Source organism: Dasypus novemcinctus, chromosome 4, assembly GCF_030445035.2.
Source record: "Dasypus novemcinctus isolate mDasNov1 chromosome 4, mDasNov1.1.hap2, whole genome shotgun sequence".
Classification (NCBI taxonomy): Eukaryota; Metazoa; Chordata; class Mammalia; order Cingulata; family Dasypodidae; genus Dasypus; species Dasypus novemcinctus.
This window is the reverse complement of record NC_080676.1, coordinates 166249908-166264598: the sequence shown is the minus strand read 5'-3', so window position 1 is coordinate 166264598 and position 14691 is coordinate 166249908. Positions and strand designations below refer to the sequence as shown.

Sequence of the window (14691 nt, the reverse complement as noted above, 5' to 3'; positions counted from 1 at the left end):
CACTTCGGCTGTTGGGGACCAGCTACTCCAATCCCCTGCTTCTGCTGGCGGCTCAGAGAGGCTGAGGGCTGGCTAAGCATCCCCCTCGCAAAGCTGTAAGGAGGCCCAGTCAGGACGGCTGTGCTTGATCTGCAATGGAATTACTAGAAATGTAGTTACTAGAAATAACTGGCATGGAAATGCCACATAAGCAAGCAACACTGAAGTTTAAATGGATTAGGGCATTTTAATGGACTAGTTTAATGGACTAGTTTAAACGGACTAGTTACTAAGACTTTTCAAAATACCAAAGATTGAAGGAAGGTCTGGGTATGGGCAGGGAGGGTGGACAAATAGTAAATGTAAGGAATCACAATCCCTGCTGTGCAAATGCCCTGGGGTGCACTGCTTCTCCTTTGGGGTCTCGCTTTCCTGGCCTGTGACTGAAGGGCTCCTGGCAAAGGCGAGGCAGGCAGCCCTGGCTGACGGGGCCGCCTCCCCACTCGCCTTCCCCTAGGAACGCGTATCCACTGGACCCCCACCTTTCATGGTCTTCCATTCAGAAACCAGCCTGAAAGTGACGCTGGGATCCCAGCCTCGATGCTCCAAGCTGGAAGACGCCCAGTTCTGGTTTGACGCCGTCCGAAAGGGATTGTACCTTTGTGTGGGCAGCAAGTGGATTTCTGTGTTAGCAGGTGAGGCGGGCGGCATCCTGCTGTGATTCCCTGGAGCTCCAGGGGCTTAGGGCACGGGCATTCCCATGTCCTCAACCAGCGGGGATAGCTCTGTCACCTCACAACCAGGGTAGGTGGAGATGTGAAATGTAAATGGTCGTGGGCCATTTCTAGATGACCACGTGGTTTGTCATCCAGGCAGGGACCCCTGAAGAAAGGGGAATCTCTCAGTAATTATACACCTGGACAACAAGCATCCTGGTGGACTGTCACAGGCGAGCCCAGTCATCTGAGAACTGAACTTTCCTCAAGAACAGTGGTTCTCCTCAGTGCCAGGGTTATTTAGGAATAGGAAAGTGGCCCCAAGGAGCAGTGGACCTGTGTATTTCCTAAGAAGACACAGTCCATTCTTGGCAGGTCTGGGGTATAGGGCTTGGTGCTGGGGTGTAGGGCTTGGATCTCTGCCTCTTCCCTAAACATGGGAAGGAGAATGCAGGCGGGGGAGAGCAGAGAGGCCTCTCCCTGGAGGGTGAGCTGGGCACCTGGGGCCCCCCTCCTGGGGGGTGGCCTGGCAGCCACCTCCTCCTCATACCCCTCCTGCCCACCACTCAAACAGCACAAGGGGCCAAGGACATAAAGGGATTCTTTCTTATGGCACACGCTTTCACAAAGTGGGAAAAGTGGGCGAAGCTTGTGCTACGCTCCAGAGGGGTTGGTGTCCGAGATGGGAGCTGCTTTCACCCGGGCACCCAGGAGCTGGTGACGCCTTCTGTCTTACACGTCCAGGTCCTGGCCTTTTGCAGAAGCCACGATCTCTGGAAAAATGTAGTACAGACGCAGTACGTAAACTTCACTCTGACAGTTTTGGGGGTGGCTCCCCAGATCAGAAAACTCAGGGCAGAAACAGGCAGCCTCCCTTTGTTGGACTTTCCTACGAGGGTAAAACGCAGCACCAGGCGGCTGCCCCTCATAAGGCCCGCCCCCGGCGCCCAGTGCTGGGGGCGTCGCGCTGGCTCCGTGGGCCACCCTGGCTTAAGCCCCAGGAACTTCTCCCTCAGGGCTTCGGAGGCTGCAAGGCCGACATCCAGGCGTCCGCAGGGCTGGGTTTCTCCTGGAGTCCAGCCAGCGCCGCCCGCGGCTCGCTCCCCTCCTGCAGCTCCAGCCTGCGCCAACTTCCGGCTCTCTCTGTTTCGGGCCTCGGCCAACTTCCGGCCGCTCCGCGCCTGCTATGTTCCGCCTCCTCCGACTTCCGGCCACTCCCCGTCTGTCTCTGTTCCGGTCTCCGCCCACTTCCGGCCGCTCGCGTCTCTGTTTCCTGCTTCCCTCGTCGGGCCTCCAGCCACGTGGGTCAAGAGCCCCCTTGGCCCTGCCGCACCCAGATGGGCCCCGGGAAGTCCCCGTTCGCGCGCCTTCCCTGAGCGCGCCTTCACAGGGGCCTGCGTGCTGCGCGCAGTGGGATTAAGAATGGGCCCTCGCGGCGCGGGTTCCCGGCGGCCGGCGCCCGGGAGGTCGTGGGCCTTCCTGGGAACCGCTAACGAGCCGCCGTCTTTCTCTCCCAAGCCAAGGAAAAGCTGGACTACGTGGAGGAGCATCAGAGCCTGGTCACGAGCTCCGAGACCCTGGGCGTGGAGGTGTTCGCCATCCCCGAGGTGGGGCTCTTTGTGGCCACGGCCAATCGCAAGGCCACCTCCGCCGTCTACAAGTGGACCGACGGGAGGTTTGTTCTGTATCAGAGCATCCCCACGAACCAAGCCCAGTCCTGGAGACATTTCACCATAGGGAAGAAGGCAAGTCTGCGTTCCCTGACGTTCTTGATCCTCTGTAGCTTGGAATAATGCACGAAGTCCAGAGCTTTGGGCTCCCTATATGGGTCGTGCAGATAAATACTTCTCATGTTTCAAAAGCCTGTTCAGATGGCAAGTGCGGCTCGAAGTCATGTGCGTTTAGCTACACCCCTTTCAAAAAAGTTCATTCAGCTAACAGAAGACAAGATCAGTTCTAAGGCATCAACCAGTTCATAGGTCTACCTTGACTCATTGTTACTAAGTTGCAAACCTTCTTAGATCCTTTTACTTGAACCAGTAACTTGGCCACACTGTCAGCAATGCAGAAACCTTCTCAGGGCGGAAGTAGAAGGCCTGCGTTCCTCATGCTTCTGCGCTTGCCGCACACACCGTGGGAGCAAGCCAGATGGAGGGTGTACAGGCCCCGATGGCGAGGGCCCTGCCCTGGGAGGCCTGGCCTGGGTGGCCCTCCAGGCAATCCCCCTCAGTCCCGGGAGGCCTGGCCTGGGTGAATGAGGCCACACTCCATCTCAATCCTGAGAGGCCGGCCCGGATGACCCCGCAGGCAGCTCCCTCCCCTAGTCCCAGGAGGCCTGGCCTGAGTGGCCCTGCAAGCTGCCCCCCCTCAGCTCCCCTCCCTTTCATCTGGGGGCTGAGCTGAGCTAAGGGCTGGGGGGGTACCTTGGGCCAGAGAGGGCCACTGTGAGAGAAGGAGCAATGCTCTGCCCAGCATCTCCAGCCCCACTGGACTCCCAAGAGGCAGCAACCTGGAGACACTGTCTCGTGAATGCCCCCAAACCTGTGCGTTTTCACTGATTCGTGCCCTCACCCAGCAGACGTGTGCTGAGAACAACAGGCACGCAGTGTTCCCTTGCACTAGGTAAGGCAGGGAGCCAGACAAAACCCTGTCTTGTGGTTCCTACAGCTGCTGCGTCCTCCTGTCTGTTCCATGGCCATGGTGGTTGATGCATGACTAACCTTTTGTTTGCAGTTGATGACATATTGAATTTATTTATTTGTTATTACAAAAAATGATAAACTTACAGCAAAGAAAAGTTGGGGGATTCAAGAAAACAAGCGGAAAATATTTTGTCTGGTCACCCAAGCAAGTACCTAATTCCATGGTCTCCCTCTTTCCAAGCACGTGGAACATAAGGCAAGTGCCACACGTGGTTCCAGATCATAATAACTCAGCTGGCATGATTTTATTTCCTGTTAACTCGACATTGTGAGGCCCTTCCCCTCTTTTTTTTTTTTTTTTTACATTGTAGGAGGAACCACATCCTTAAGTTGGGAACATGTCATTGAGAACTTTTTTCCCTCATCCAGGCCACGATGAATACTTTTGTGCATAACACTCATCCTGAATTTGGGTTGAGCTGCAGATAGAGAAAAGAGTAGAAGGAACACGCTAAGGAGTAAGGGCGTTTTAACAGGCCTTGTAAGCATAGAGAACATCCCGAAGGGGCTTTGCCCACAAGCCACGGTGGACGATGACAGGTGGCTCCATTTTGGTCATGGCGACTCTGTGCATCCCTCTGAGTTTCTTTTTTTTCCAACTATGAAAATGTGCTCTCTGCTCCTGGGGCCCTTGCCCTGCCTGCTGCCGCACCCCATGTGAAATGTGGATTTGGATAGAAACACTTTGGCACCAGATCCCTCGCTCTGTTGGGAAGAAACAGGCTCCCATTCTGTCCCCTTTCAGATCTTCCTGGCTGTGGCAAATTTTGGGGCAAATAGAAAGGGACAGGAGTTCTCTGTCATCTACAAGTGGAGCCGCAGAAAGCTGAAATTCGCCCCATATCAGAGGATCGCCACCCACAGTGCCCGGGACTGGGAGGCCTTCCAGGTGGACGGGGAGCACTTCCTGGCCGTGGCCAACCACCGGGAAGGTACGGAGCGTGGCCGGGGCCTGGTGGGGCAGGACGCCACTGCGGAGCGCGTTCTGTGCCACTAAGAATAACCAGTCCCCCCCGGCCCGTTTCCTTGGTTCTCCTTAAGCTACCTGGCTGTTGAGAGGCACGAGTACAGCACAACCCCTCCTTACCTGCCCAGCCAGGTGGGCAGACACACGCTCCCAAGTAGGTACCCGCCGTGGGAGAGCCGCCCTGGCCTGCCAGCACGGACGCTGCCCCAGCTGTTCTGTGTGGGGCTGATCCCCACTGCCCTTAGGGGAGGGGTCTGGTGGAATTAGGCGGGAAGGTGGGCGCTTGAGCAGCACCCCAGGGCCTGTGGAAGGAAGGTTGGCACACTGGCACACAGCTGCAGAAGATGCTGTCACCTGGTCTGGCTTCTGGGGCGCCTATGGGCACCTCTGTCTGATCACGATGCCGTGTGATGCCAGCAGGTGCGGTGCACAGCACAGGGGCCTGGGGGGGGGGGCTGGGGCACCTGGGTTCTGGGCGGGGCCACTGCCCTGGATGACCACCGGCCAGTCCTCCCTGTTCCTCTGCTCCCCTCCCCTCCTGGAAGCTCCAGGGGGCGGCTGGCGCTGTGGGGGTGGCTGCAGGCCCACACTTTACCTGAATCTGAGGCCTGCCGGGAGGGCCTGGGGGCTTGGGGGAGGAGCATCCGGCCAACCCTGCTCTTGGGTGGGGACCCAGGAACTGGCTCACAGGTGCTCCCCAGGGTGCTCCCAGAGGCAGGCCTGGGAGCCTGGCCCAGCCTGGGGGTCCAGGGAGCACTGAGCAGGAAGGAAGGGGCCTTCTGGCAAGGGAACAGCATTACCAGGGCCTGGCACTTGAGGGCGAGGTGAGGTGGGAGCAGGCAGCGAGGGCTGCAGGGCGTACCGCTCCACGCTCCACGCTCCGCGCTCCGTGCTGGGGCCGGGCCTCACTGAGCCGGGCGGGTGAGGGGCCCCGGGTTCTGCTGCGGCCGCTGCTCCCCCCGGAACCCGCCCTCCTCAGCCCAGCCCTCGGCCCGCAGGCGACAACCACAACATCGGCAGCGTTATCTACAAGTGGGACCCGCGCAGCCGCCTCTTCGCCGCCAACCAGACCATCGCCACGGCCGGCGCCTACGACTGGGAGTTCTTCACGGCGGGGCCCTTCGCCTTCCTGGCCGTGGCCAACGCCTTCAACGGCACGTCCACGCGGGTGCTGTCGCACCTCTACGTGCGGCTGCTCGGCTCCTTCCAGCTCTTCCAGTCCTTCCCGGTGAGGCGCGGGCGCGGGGCTCCGAGGGGGGCTCCACGGGGCTTCTCACGGGCTTCTCGGGGCTCCACACGGGGACTCCCCACGGCTCCACGGGGCTCCACGCAGGGGCTCCATGGGGCTCCACACCGCTCTACACGGCTCCACACGGGGACTCCACAAGGGGGACCCATGGGGGGGCTCCACGGGGCTCCACACGGCACTTCTCCCTGGCCCTGGCCCACATCTACGTCCCAGCGTGGACCCACTGGCAAGAAGGGGACCCAGCAGTGAGACCCTCAAGTGGGGACAGGTGCCAGCCTCTGATGCTCTTGAGCATAGCCGGGGCACCCCGAAAGGAGGCAGGTGGGAGGCCCTGGCCTGGCTCCTCCAGGATGTTGCCGGGAGTGTGGGCTTTCCCTGAGCAGCACTGGGAGTGCAGCGCCCTGGCACCTCCCCACCTCTGAAGGCAGCCCCCATGGTCCAGTCTGCAGGTGGGCACCGCGGCCCTGTCCTGGACAGCCGTGACCTGGGCTGGGCGGGTGGGTGGGGGTGTGGGCTGCAAGCAGCTTTCCCTCTAGCTCTGCTCAGCAGCCCCTCGAGCCAGCCGAGGCAGCGCTGAGCCTCCCTCAGGCCTCGGCCCTGCTCCTCGAGCCATCTTGACTCTGAGGCTGGGCTGCCTGGAGGCGACGGCACAGGCCTGGGCTCTCTGGAGGGAGTACCGTGGAGACACCCCACTCTCCTGGTGGGCTTGTGTGTTAGCCAGCCAGAGGGGTGCTGATACGAAGTACCAGAAATTTTTTGGTTTTCATCAAGGGTATTTATTTGGGGTAGGAGCTTACAGACACCAGGCCATAAATCCTAAGTTACTTCCATCACCAAAGTCGATTTGGAGCAAGGTGGCTGCCGACATCGGCGAGGGCGAGGGCTTCCTGGGTTCCTACGTTCCTGGGGCTTGCCCTTTTCTGGGAGAGGCTGGCCTGGGGGAGTGGGGAGGGCAGGCGGAGAGGGCACCTGGGGGCGGCTGTGGAAGGGCGCAGGGCGGGGAACGGGGCAGCAGGGGTGCCTGGAGCATGCCCCAGTGGCTGGAGGGGGCAGCTCTGTGGCCGCTGGGGCACCCCGTGTCCCTGTGCAGTTGGGAGCTGCTGCTGCCGGCCCAGGTGAGTGGCCAGGTCCTGGGCGAGGAGGTGGGAGCGTGGCAAGGAAGCACAGGCAGGTGTGAGGGGGTTAGGAAGCAGGAGTGGGGACGAGGCAAGGGGGTGGAGCTCCGCAGGTGGGCTGGGGAGGAGAGCGCTTGGGGGTGGGCGTGGGGCTTCTGGGTGTCTGATGCTTTGAGTCTGGGGAGGCGAATGGAGGCACCGGCGGAGACTTAGGTAAAGCATCTGGGTACCATTGCTGTTTTCTGTTACACACAGGGAAACGGAGGCACAGAGAGGCTAGCTTCCTTGTAGCCCCGCAGCTGGAGAGAGGCTGAGCCGGAATTCAAACGCTGCCCCTCGCTGGGTTTAGCCGGGCATTGAATGGTCTTTTGTGAACATGGGTTCCTTGCGCCGTCTCGTCATTGAACCGGCGTGCTCTCTGGTGCCTTACAGCCGCTAAGCACAGATTCCGTATTTGTGGAGTTGCCTACTTGCCAAAACTTAGCTGTAATCCCCAAACCAACTATCATGGCATTTTTGTGGTCATTGGCGTCTGGCAAAAATGAGTCGCTCGACGCAGGTGTCCCGCCGGGGTTGAGTGAGTGGCGCTCCCCTTCCCGTTTCAGCCCTCCCTGTAAACCGTGACCCTCCACGGTACATTCGCTGCGTTTTCCCCGTTTGTGCTTTTTCTTGGTGGTTTCATTTAAAATGGGCCCCGGCGCAGTGCTGAGGTGCTGTCCAGTGCTCCTGGGCACGAGAAGGCGGGGAGGCACCCTGGGGAAGTGCGCTCCGGCGTGAGGTGTGGCCCGAGCGCCCCCCAGCGGCCCCAGCCTCCCGCCCGGTGTCCTCACGACGACACTTGCTTCCGTCTGTATTCAGGACGTCAGGTGTCTTCTGCGATGTTCTGAGGGCAGTGACCCTGTTTCCATGTGGGTTACGTGGGCATCTCTGAGGGCTGGGGAGCAGAGAACCTTCTGGAGACTCGTATGCAGATTTAAGGAGGAGGCAAGAGGCCTTGGGTGACTTGAAACAGATGCGCACGTGCAGACTCGCGTGGACAGGCTGGCGGAGATGTGACGCCCCTGGAGCAGCGGCTCGTCCTAGGTCCACAGAAACTTTGTAGAACGTCACTGCAACAAGTGACAGGAGTCGACTCTGCGGAAGAACAAGGTGGTGTCTTGGATTAGAGAGCAGCGCCCTTGGGTGCCGGGAGGCTAATGTGAACGGGTCAGAGCAGCGCCCAGCAGTGGCTGAGCCTGGGACCCAGGAACTAGGCTCCCAGGCCTGTGAGGGTGGAGACACCACAGCCCGCGGGGACGAGGGCACCGTCGGCAGGTGAAGCCAGGACGCCCAGGGAGACCCTGGCAGCGAGGACAGTGGACACAAGTGAGCACGGGCCTGGAGCAGCCGCAGGAGGGTCGGGGGGCCTCGGCAGGCGCGGCATGTGGGCGGTGGGGCCACCAGCCTTTGCGACGCCTCCAGGCCCGAGTTAGTTGCAGGTGCCACCAATGTCACCGGGTGCCAGCAGAGCCCTCTGGGCCCCAGGCTGCACTCGGCCCGGGCGGGGAGGGCTGCTGGGCCCCCAGGCAGGGGGCCGGCAAAGGGGGTTTGTTCTAGGAGAGTGAGCAGGATCAGGGAGGGAGTTGAACATGCGCCCCAAGAGAGCGAAAGAATCGAAGAGCGTGACCCTGGAGGGCGGCCCCGAGTGATCGGTTCCAGGGTCTTTGGGCCAGCTGGGGAGGGGGCAGGCTCAGGCTGTGTCTTGAGGGCCGTGTCCCAGCCTTGCACCGTGGGTGAAGGAGCAGCGGGGCCTTCTGGTTGACCAAGTGAGGGGTGTGTGTGTGTGTGTGTTTCACAAGGAGCTGTCGGAAAACGGGGACGCTGCCCCAGGACCCTGCGTCATAAATCACAAAACGTGGTAGGAAGGGGGTGCCTGCGTGCAGGTAGGGGTGCATTCTGGAGATCATAAGCCTAGACCTGGTAACACCCCGATCCTAACTCTCATGGCTGAGCAAGAAGCTACGATATGACAAAAGGCCAATTTAGGAATGTCTCCTTCGCCGTGACATTTTATGAGGGGCTTGGCAGACGCCCCAGCTCTCCAGAGCGAAGCCCACCAACCACAAGTCCCCGTGCGCCCCCACCCCTCACCTCTACCCTGACACAGCTGAGGATCTCCAAGGAGTCCCAGAAAGCCAGAAACGTGAAGGAGTTGGGGAAAATAAATACTCAGACTGGGAGAGCCTGAGTTAGTTCTAGAAAGAGAAGAAATTTTTAAATTAGAATTTTCTCTGGATGTATTCAAGAAGTTATTCTCTTTAAAGAACAATATCGTTAACAAGAAAGAGATGTTGGGTATTAAAAATAGGACTCCTGGGTTTAAAGAAGACCTTTGGTAACACAACTGGAGGATGAGGCTAAGACTGTCCCACCACGCAGGTGTCATGACACCCTACAAAAGCGGGGGGGGGGTGCCCGAACTCTGGCTTGGATGTGGAGACTGATGCCACACCCAAGGAGGTGAAAAGGTTTGTGCTCACATGCCGACTTCCTGGGGAGAATGGGTGGAGCCCCAGCGGGTCTGGGCTGGGAAGGAAGGCCGCCTGGGGTCGCTGTGGGGGTGGGCCTGGCCAGGGCTTCAGTTTATTTGGGGGGGGGGGGGTGGCTTGCATGGTTTAACCCTCCTACCAACACCAAAGGAGGGGCCCCCAGACTCACTCACCAGTGTGTCCAGGTGTGGGCAGAGGGGGTGGGGACTGGGAGCTGCCGGCTAGACCCCTCATTGCTGTAAGACAAGAAGAGGCTGAGAGGGTGGACCAGCAGCTCCAGTCACTGAGCCCCGGAGGCAGGGGAGTGGTGGGGTCTTTGGGGGAGGCCCAGGCAAGCCCGTCCAGTCCAGGGCCCCTCAGGAAGGGAGGGTGCCGGGCCCAGGGAGGTGGGGGAGACCCGAGTTGGGGCGAAGGACCCCGGAGCTTCCCGCGAGGAAGAGGAAGGTCTCACAGGCTGGGGTCTCGGGCCCAGCGCCCTGGTGCGCGGAGGCGGGCAGCGCACAGCGCTGAAGGGGCGAGTGGCCGGCCGCGCCCTCTGGCTTCCACGCAGCGGCTGCTGCAGGAGGGCCGCGCCTCGCTCTCCTGTCCCGCCACAGCCTGCGCGGCCAGGTGAGGGGAGTGTTCGGGAAGGACTGTGGGAAGGGGCCTTGTCCCAAGGGCTGCTGGGAAATCCAAGCACGACTCCGAGGAGGAAGGAGCGGGGAGCAGGGGGCGCCTGGGCCAGTGGGCCAGGGTGGGGGGAGCTGGGGAGGGGGCGATCAGAAAGAAGCTAAGGAAACGGAGCCGGCTTGCGGGGTCCAAGGAGGCAGCGCACAAGCAGCGCGTCTGCAAGAGAGGCAGGAAGGCTGTGGCGCAGCGCAATGGTGGGTGCGGGGCTGGGCAGCCTGTGCCGCGGGGGTGGCTTCTCGTGCATGCGTGGGACGGGGTGGCGCTCGGGTGACCTCGGGCTTCCAGCATCACCCCGTGAAGGCCTGGGGCACGCCTGGGCTCTGGCGCTGAACGTGTGTCGGGGGCGGGGTCACCAGGGCAGCTCAAGCTGGGGGGTGGGCACCTCTTCATCCTGTGCGGCCTGCTAGGATCGGGCGTGGCCCCCACACAGGGCAGCGCCATCTCCGTGCCCGAGCAGGGGCACTCCCAGGCCAGCTTGGGGGCGGGACAGCAGAGGCCCCACGGCTGGGGGACCCCTCTCTCCCTGAGCCTCGTTCTGCCGAGACCGCCTCCCTGCGCCCTGCTGAGGGGCTCAGCCACCCCCAGGGCGCGGACGGCCACCCCCAGGGCGCGGACGGGGGTGGCAGGGGGCCGGGGCCGGGGCTGTGCCTGCTCTGTTGCTGTGGAATGCATCGGCTCCTCAGGAGAGGAGTGTGGCCTGGCCACAGCCCTCACTCCAGGGCCCCCTGCCCTCCTCCTGAGGGTCCCCCGGCCCCCCACCAAGGGTCCCGCAGCCCCCACCTGAGGGCCTCCTAGCCCGCAGCCCCCACCCAAGGGCCCCTGCCCCACGTCCGAGGGTCCCTGGCCACAGTCCCCACTCCAGGGCCCCCCGCCCTCCTCCTGAGGGTCCCCCGGCCCCCCACCAAGGGTCCCGCAGCCCCCACCTGAGGGCCTCCCAGCCCGCAGCCCCCACCCGAGGGCCCCTGCCCCACGTCCGAGGGTCCCTGGCCACAGCTCCCATTCCAGGGCCCCCCACCCTCCTCCCAAGGGTCCCCCGCCTCCCCACCGAGGGCCCCCGGCCCACCCAGACCTGCTCTCCCGGCTGGTGGCGCCTGGTTTGGGGGCCGGGCTGCGATGCGCCGGCACGTGGCGCGTGCGCCCGCCCTGCCCCTCGTGGTACCTGGTGGCGCCTGGTTTGGGGGCCGGGCTGCGATGCGCCGGCACGTGGCGCGTGCGCCCTGCCCCTCGTGGTACCTGGTGGCGCCTGGTTTGGGGGCCGGGCTGCGATGCGCCGGCACGTGGCGCATGCGCCCTGCCCCTCGTGGTACCTGGTGGCGCCTGGTTTGGGGGCCGGGCTGCGATGCGCCGGCACGTGGCCCGTGCGCCCTGCCCCTCGTGGTACCTGGCAGCCTGTGCCCTTGGTTATAGCACTGCAAGGAGGGCCTGGGCGTTGACTCCAGCCCCCCCCACCAGCCAGGCCCCGGAAGGCACGTGGGAGGTGGGCGGGGGTTGGGGCGCAGGCCGCACACAGAGCCAGGCCCTGCGGGGAAGGAACCCTGGGCTGAGGCCGCGCGGGCGCCGACTGGGTCCTGGGGCCCCCTGAGAGGCGCCTTCCTCAGCAGCCCCGTTTCCAGCTTCACCAGTGCCTTGAGGGCCTGGAGCTCACTTTGATGTCTCGCCAGCGGCTCTGTCTTGTGCGCAGATCCCTTCCGTGCCGGGGTTTCTGAACTCGTTTACTGCGGGGCGGGGAAGGAGCCATCCTTTCAGGGCAGGGAGTGCTGGCACCCGTGCCCACGGCAGGGACTTCCTGGGGAGCGTGGGCACCAGGTGCCCAGCCCGGGGGCTCCCCAGGGGCTCGTCCCTGGGTCCCTCCACTGCGAATCCTGGGGGCCTCCTCTGGGGGGCAGAGATCAGGGTGCAGGTGAGGTGGCCTCGGGCCACGGAGCCCCAGCCCCGAGGTCCCTGCTGGCCGGCAGCCGTGGTCGCCGCCCGATCCACAGGGCCCCAAGGCTCCAGCTCGGGGGCAGCTGGGAGGGGTAGAGGGGAGGCGCGGGCGCCGGGCGGCCGGGGACCTTGGGGTCTGCCAGCTGGAGGCTGCCTGGTGGGACACGGGCACATGGGCACCCGAGGAGGTGTCGGCCCCAAAGCCCCGGGTGTGTCTGAAACTCAGTCTCAGCTCCGGATGTGAACATCCAGGGAGGAAGTGAAAGATGGAAAAGATGGAACGAGGCTCTGGGCTGAACGGGCACCAACCCCTCCTGCCGTGCACCTCCAGAAGTGAGAAGAAAACACCCCTGCACGTGTGGGCACAGGCATGCGGGCCCTGCAAGCACCTGTATGTGCACACAAATTCCCTGTGCACGTGCGCACACTGCGTACACGCGTGCTCTTGGCCTTCAGGGCCGGGGTGCGCCGTGGCTGCGGCGTGCTAAGTGGTTTTCCCCTTTATGTCAGCCCGTGTCCGCGCCGACCTTGGCAGCACAGCTGGGTAGCAGGTACCACCCCAGTGCGCGGGGTCTCTGCAGGGCGAGAGGAGAGGAGGCCACACCCCCGCCCCAAACCTGCCAGGCCGAGGGATAGTTTCCAGAATGCTCCGGGAGGCACCGTGGGTGCCCTGGAGCAACGCCTGCCATCAAAACCGGCTCCAGCTCTGCGCGAGCAGGTGGATGTTCACACGAGCAGGCCCCAGGGGAAAGGCCACGCTCTGGAGGCGGAGCTGGGCTGCGGACGAGCTCGCCGCAGCTAAAGGGCTTCCAGCTCGCAGGGCGTGCCGACACGGATACGCACACACGCTCCCACGTGCACTCACACACTCCCATTGCAGGGATGGGGCAGATGCCCGAGCGGAGCGGGGTGAGTGGCGTGGGGCTGTGCCCGGCAGCCAGGGGCAGCGGGTCCCCGGGAGCCCCCGAAGCCAGCAGGGGCCCTCTGCACCCCGTTTCCTCACGTGTGAATGGCTGTGAGCACCTCAGAGGTGGCACGCCCAGGACCGCCTCAGGGCTGGATGGGGAGCTGTGTGGGGAGCTGTGCGGGGTGGGGTGACCCCCTGGGGACTTCTGCTTTCTCTGTGCGGTAGGATCAGCAGCTGGGAGGTGGCGAAGGTTGGGGGCCTGCTGGAAGGAAGGAAGCACCGAGGGGTACCCGGTGCAGGCCAGGAGGCGTGGCAACGTGTCTTCTGAGCCCTCCACGGGCTCCAGCTGCCCGCAGCCCGAGACCCCTGCCCAGCCCCCGCCCACAGTGAGGATGGTGGCGCTCTCCTGCCCAGGCTCCTTGGCAGCTGTTGCCTTCCCTGGGCGTCTGGGCAGGGGCCCCTGGCTCTGGCATCCCCCCTCTTGGCAGGACGGCGCCCTCAGGCCACAGAGGCACCCTCTTCTTTACCCCAGCAACGAATCCTCTGATTCCCCAGGCCCAGCCCCCTAGAGGGAGGCCCTGGGGCCCAGGTGCTCCTCGCCGATCCAGAAGCCGTCATCCAGCGTGGTGCCCCGAGCCTGCCGGGCACCGGGCCAGGGCTGGCACGGCAGGGCTGCTGGGGAATTCCACTGGGAGCGGCAGGGCTGCCAGCCCAGCAGGTGCCGGCTCAGCGCCCGTGCCAGGTCGGCACGCCCTTTTGATGTGGGGGTTCGCCCGTCGCTCCCTGGTGAGTCCCTCAGGAGCCGCGTTCCATGAGTGGCCTGAAGGCAGGCCGCAGGCCCGGGGAGCCCTGGGAGCCGGGGCCTTGGGTCCTCGGCCCCCCTGGGTGGGACTCACCCCACCAGGCCCCCTAAAACGACGCTTCACCCCCTCTCATTTTGCCCCCTGCTGCGTCCTTGCTCTGTGGGTCTCAGAGCCTCCAGCGAGTCTCCAGCTCATCACTCCTCCGCTCAAGAGCCTGCGCTGGCTCTCCAGTGCCCTGACATAGGTCCCAGCCCCTTGCCCTGGCACCCAGGACCCTCCCCACCTGGGCCAGCCTTCCACCCCTCTCCTGTGCCCCCGCCTGCTCCCTGCCTGTGCAGAGCCCTTGTCCTCGGGCCCACACGCTCCTCAGCACCTGCCGGGGCCCCTCCCTGTCCTTCCTCTGCACCCTGGGGCCTCTCCCCCTGGGAAGCCCTTCCTCTCCCCCACACCTGCCTGCCCTCCCCTCTGGGCCTCCTCCTGCTGGGTCCCCCCTCATCCCACCAAGAGCCCTGGGGCAGGGCCCTTCCTTGGAGAGGGGCCTGGCGCCCTGTGGGCCCGAGAACCCCTGCGTCCCGCCTTGCCCACGAGGGAGACATTTGCACTTCAGGGAACTCAGAGAGGAAGGAATTTCGTGGGTTTCAAAACGTGTGCTGCTGTGTGTGCATGCAGGTGTGTGCATGCAGGTGTGTGCGCTCAGGCGTGTGCCCATGTCCCCGTGTGCTTGTGTGCATGCTTTCCCGCAGCTAGCTGCACTCAGCACGAGGCCAGAGGTCCGTGACCCGTTTCTTTAACTGCAAGGTCATGCCACTGGCATCTGCGCAGCGCCCGGCCTCTGTGTCTAATGGCCGTGCCCCGTGACGCGCCTCCCCCGGTCCAGGGTCCAGGTGCCCCCCCAGGTTGTCCGGGTGGGGGGCAGAGCCAGGCCACCCGGGAGCATCCCGCCTCAGATCGGCACATGTCCCCTCCCGCCGCGCCCCTGCCCCCGGGCCTTCTGGGCTTTCTTTCTCCAGGACAAGCGTGCGCCATCCACATGCGGATGGCCATCGACATGCAGGCGGCGGCTCGAGGGGCACACCGGCTGGTCCCAGGTGACGCGTTCTTTACCCACATCCACTAAGAGCGGGCTGTGGTGT

The 14691-nt window shown here is 63.5% G+C and overlaps 1 protein-coding gene across 1 annotated transcript in view; it reads left to right on the top strand.

Moving 5' to 3' along the window:
• Nucleotides 1-14691, top strand: part of TSPEAR (thrombospondin type laminin G domain and EAR repeats) — a 53878-nt gene that overhangs the window by 23100 nt on the left and 16087 nt on the right. The window contains exons 8-11 of the mRNA XM_004467828.3: nt 543-674; nt 2214-2440; nt 4143-4329; nt 5363-5592. Of these exons, the coding sequence (XP_004467885.2) occupies nt 543-674; nt 2214-2440; nt 4143-4329; nt 5363-5592 (776 nt within the window). The remainder of the gene's footprint in view (nt 1-542; nt 675-2213; nt 2441-4142; nt 4330-5362; nt 5593-14691) is intronic.